Source organism: Propithecus coquereli, unplaced genomic scaffold, assembly GCF_000956105.1.
Source record: "Propithecus coquereli isolate 6110/MARCELLA unplaced genomic scaffold, Pcoq_1.0 Scaffold113, whole genome shotgun sequence".
Classification (NCBI taxonomy): Eukaryota; Metazoa; Chordata; class Mammalia; order Primates; family Indriidae; genus Propithecus; species Propithecus coquereli.
Window position 1 is genome coordinate 3639772 of NW_012135303.1, and position 3294 is coordinate 3643065.

A 3294-nucleotide genomic window follows, 5' to 3' on the forward strand; every position below is an offset into this window, starting at 1 on the left:
AAAAAAAAGGGGTCTTCTGGTGAGGACTGAAAAACCTGCTAGACAAATTCCAAAAGAGCTGTAGCACTAAGAGCAGCTAAAATCTACTCATTTAGCATGAATCCCATATATAGTATAATTTTACCTATACTCCTCATGTTGTATAATACATTAGATCTCTAGGCTTGTTGTTCATCATACGTATCTACTACTTTATATTAACTGACCTATATCTCCCCATTTCCTTTTCCCTCTCCTCCCCCATTCCCCTGGTAACCACTGCTTTGTTCTCTCTGTCTATTTGAGTTTTTTTATATTTTATAATCCACATAGAAGTAAGATCATGCAATATTTTTCTTTCTGTGTCTGGCTTAATGTCCTCCAGGCTAATCCATGTTGTGGAAAATGGCAAGATTCTCTTTTAGAGCTGAATAATATTGCATTGTGTACCACAGTTTCTTTATCAATTCATCCATTAATATAGTCCCATAGCTGTTTAAAATCAAGTACCATATCTAAGAAAAAATTCATAGCCCTAAAAGAGAGCTGGGCATACCCCGAGGAACACAGTACATAGAAGTCCATAGAAATATTTATTTTATAGAGCCTTAGCAACTACATTTTACAAATAAGAAAAGTGATATCCAGAGGTATAAATTGATTTTCCAAAGGTTACACATCTGGTACAAAGCCAAAACTCATACTTCAACCTCTTAGGTGTATACTTTTTCCAGTAAGCCTGACTGCCTTGATGACAATGCCTATGAGGGGAAAAATCCCTATTCTTGGGTGTTTTTGTCCAGTGAAGTCCAGAGACAAGATGACATACCCACTACCATTATTGCCATTTTGTCATTTTTTTCTATGAGTCTCTCTTTTAAATAAAACTTTGTAAATAAAATTAAAGTTTCCTTTATCTTCAACCTTCAGTCTCATTCACCACTCTTCTCCTCAGAGGCAATTGGTATCATTACTTTAGTGAGGTTTGACTGTACAGAAACTCATGGGCAGTGGAACATGTCTTGGCCAGCTAATCAGGGGTCTGGAAGGAAAAAGAAGGTGAGAAACAAGGAGGTCTGGGGGTAGAGACATGTAGACAGGACATATGGGAGAGGGCACAAAGACTGAAGGCCTTTGTGTCACATGGTAATACCCATCAGAGAATACCATCATAGAGAAGACACTGAACAACCAAGTAGAAAAAAATCACGGCCAGCTGATGGCAGCCATCCTCTATCATCAGATATCCCAGAGCTGGCACCATCGATGCATTAATGAAGTAGCAGCCATGGTAGCTGGAATAACCTTTGCAAGACTTCAACAGCATGAGCTCCCACTTACAATCCAGGCTGATTTATCTATTGATACTGCCTAATGTCCAATATGCCAACACCAAAGACAAATGCTAAACCCCTCAAAACAGTAGTATCTCTTGAGGAAGCCAGCCTGTCACTTAATGTGAACTTGATTACTTGGAACCTTTCCCCCTTGAAAGTGGCAATGATTCATTTTGACATGAATAAATAAATATTCTTGGAATGGATTTCTCTTTCCTGTCTGCAGAGACCCAACCAGCACCACTATTTGAGGGCTTGCAGAGTGTGATCCAGTAGCTCAGGATATCATACAACCTTTGCATCAGACCAAGAGACTCACTTTATAATAAAGAAGGTGCAGGAGTGGGTATGATTATTGACTGGTTGTATTACTCCCAAAAGAGTGATGAAATGACCTTGTAAAGGCACAGCTAAAGTGCCAGCTCAGAGGCAATATCTTGAAAGGTACTCTTTAAATCTTTATATAAATCTATGACTCCAATAGGTAGAATACATGGGTCTGAAAAGTGAGTAAAAAGAGGAATAGCCCTGCGTAGTACATCATTCCCAGTGATGCACGTAGTAGGGTAGGCATAGATTTAGCAAATAAAAATACAGGAAACCCAGTTAAACTTGAATTTCAGGTAAACAACAAAAATTGTTAGTTTAAGTATGTCCCAGGCAATATTTGGGACATACTTATACTTTTAAAAATTATTATCTGCCGTTCAAATTTAATAGGGGCATCCTGTATTTTACCTGGTAACTTTACTACTTGAGGAATTTATACTTCCTGTGCCACAACTCTGGGCCTATGGGTTTAGAGGTCTTGGTTCCCAACTGGGGGACACTTCCACTAGGGGACACAGGAAGAGTTCCATTGAACTATAAACTATGGCCACCATCAGGGTAATTCTACTTCCTGTGCGAAGGCACCAGCAGGCAAGAAAAGGAGTCACCATCTTGTCAGGAGTAATTGACCCTGATCATCCAAAGGAGTTAGGGCTGCTGTTACACAATGGGAGTATGGAGGGAGATGTGGGGCATATAGGAAATGCACTTTGGTGCCTCTTGGGAATTCCTTGTCCCCTTATGATGATAAATGACAAGGTTGTTATCTCAGCCTGAGAAAGGTGTGGCGACCAGGGGCTCAGACCCTTCAGGAATGAGGCATGGTGCCTGGGTTAGCCACCTAATCACGGAGATGCTAGTTGAAGATTAGGGGAATCTAGAATGGATAGTAGAGGAAGTATTAAAAGATTGTGACTCAGTTGTGACTCTGAGGCCAGCAGCAGTGGTGGGAGCTTTAGTTTGTCCCACTAACCTTCTCCTTCTAGATTTCTCCTAGGAAGAGAGGACTACTGGAATCCTGGAGGATCTGCTTCCAGAACCTATATGAAAGAAGTGAATTTCAGAAGCACAAGGTTTGGACTTTGTGGATGTCTTGATTTGCCATCCAGGTCCTCCTTCAGGAGCGTAGGACTTACTCTCAGGTTGCCAGTGTGCTGTTGTAAGAAGGCTGTTAAGTTTCAGCCCTCTTTGGGAATTATTTTAGCTGAAGAAAACTGCTTTGCCCAAAGTCATGATTCCTTTCAGGAACAGCCAACATCCAATGACTAACCTATCCAAGAGTAAAAAGGTCAATCTCCTTGACTCAAATTGAGAGAACTCTTAAGAGTCATCTCAACTCCAGGACTCCCTTCAGGGTCTGCTGAGGCCATCACTGGATCTGTATTGCAGCTCAGCTTCTCCCTCTGTCCAATCCTGTTTCTTTTGCATCCCTTTCCACAAATGGTGATCCCAATAGTACTATCTAATAAATGTCTTACATATATATACATGTCCATCTCAGGGTCTGCTTTCCAAGAAAACTAAACTGTGAAAAGCAACAACAGAGGACAGAGGACAAAGGAGTAGTAAGTGTTGAGAGAAAATAATTATATGTAAAATTTAATACTCATCTAGGTGACCATTCATAAGGAAAAAAATCAAGTATACA

At 40.4% G+C, this 3294-nt stretch overlaps 1 protein-coding gene across 1 annotated transcript in view; it reads left to right on the top strand.

Moving 5' to 3' along the window:
* Positions 1-3294, top strand: part of ALS2CR11 (amyotrophic lateral sclerosis 2 (juvenile) chromosome region, candidate 11) — a 230230-nt gene that overhangs the window by 130065 nt on the left and 96871 nt on the right. Inside the window, 1 exon segment of the mRNA XM_012655124.1 lies at positions 1893-1921. Coding sequence (XP_012510578.1) covers positions 1893-1921 — 29 coding nt within the window.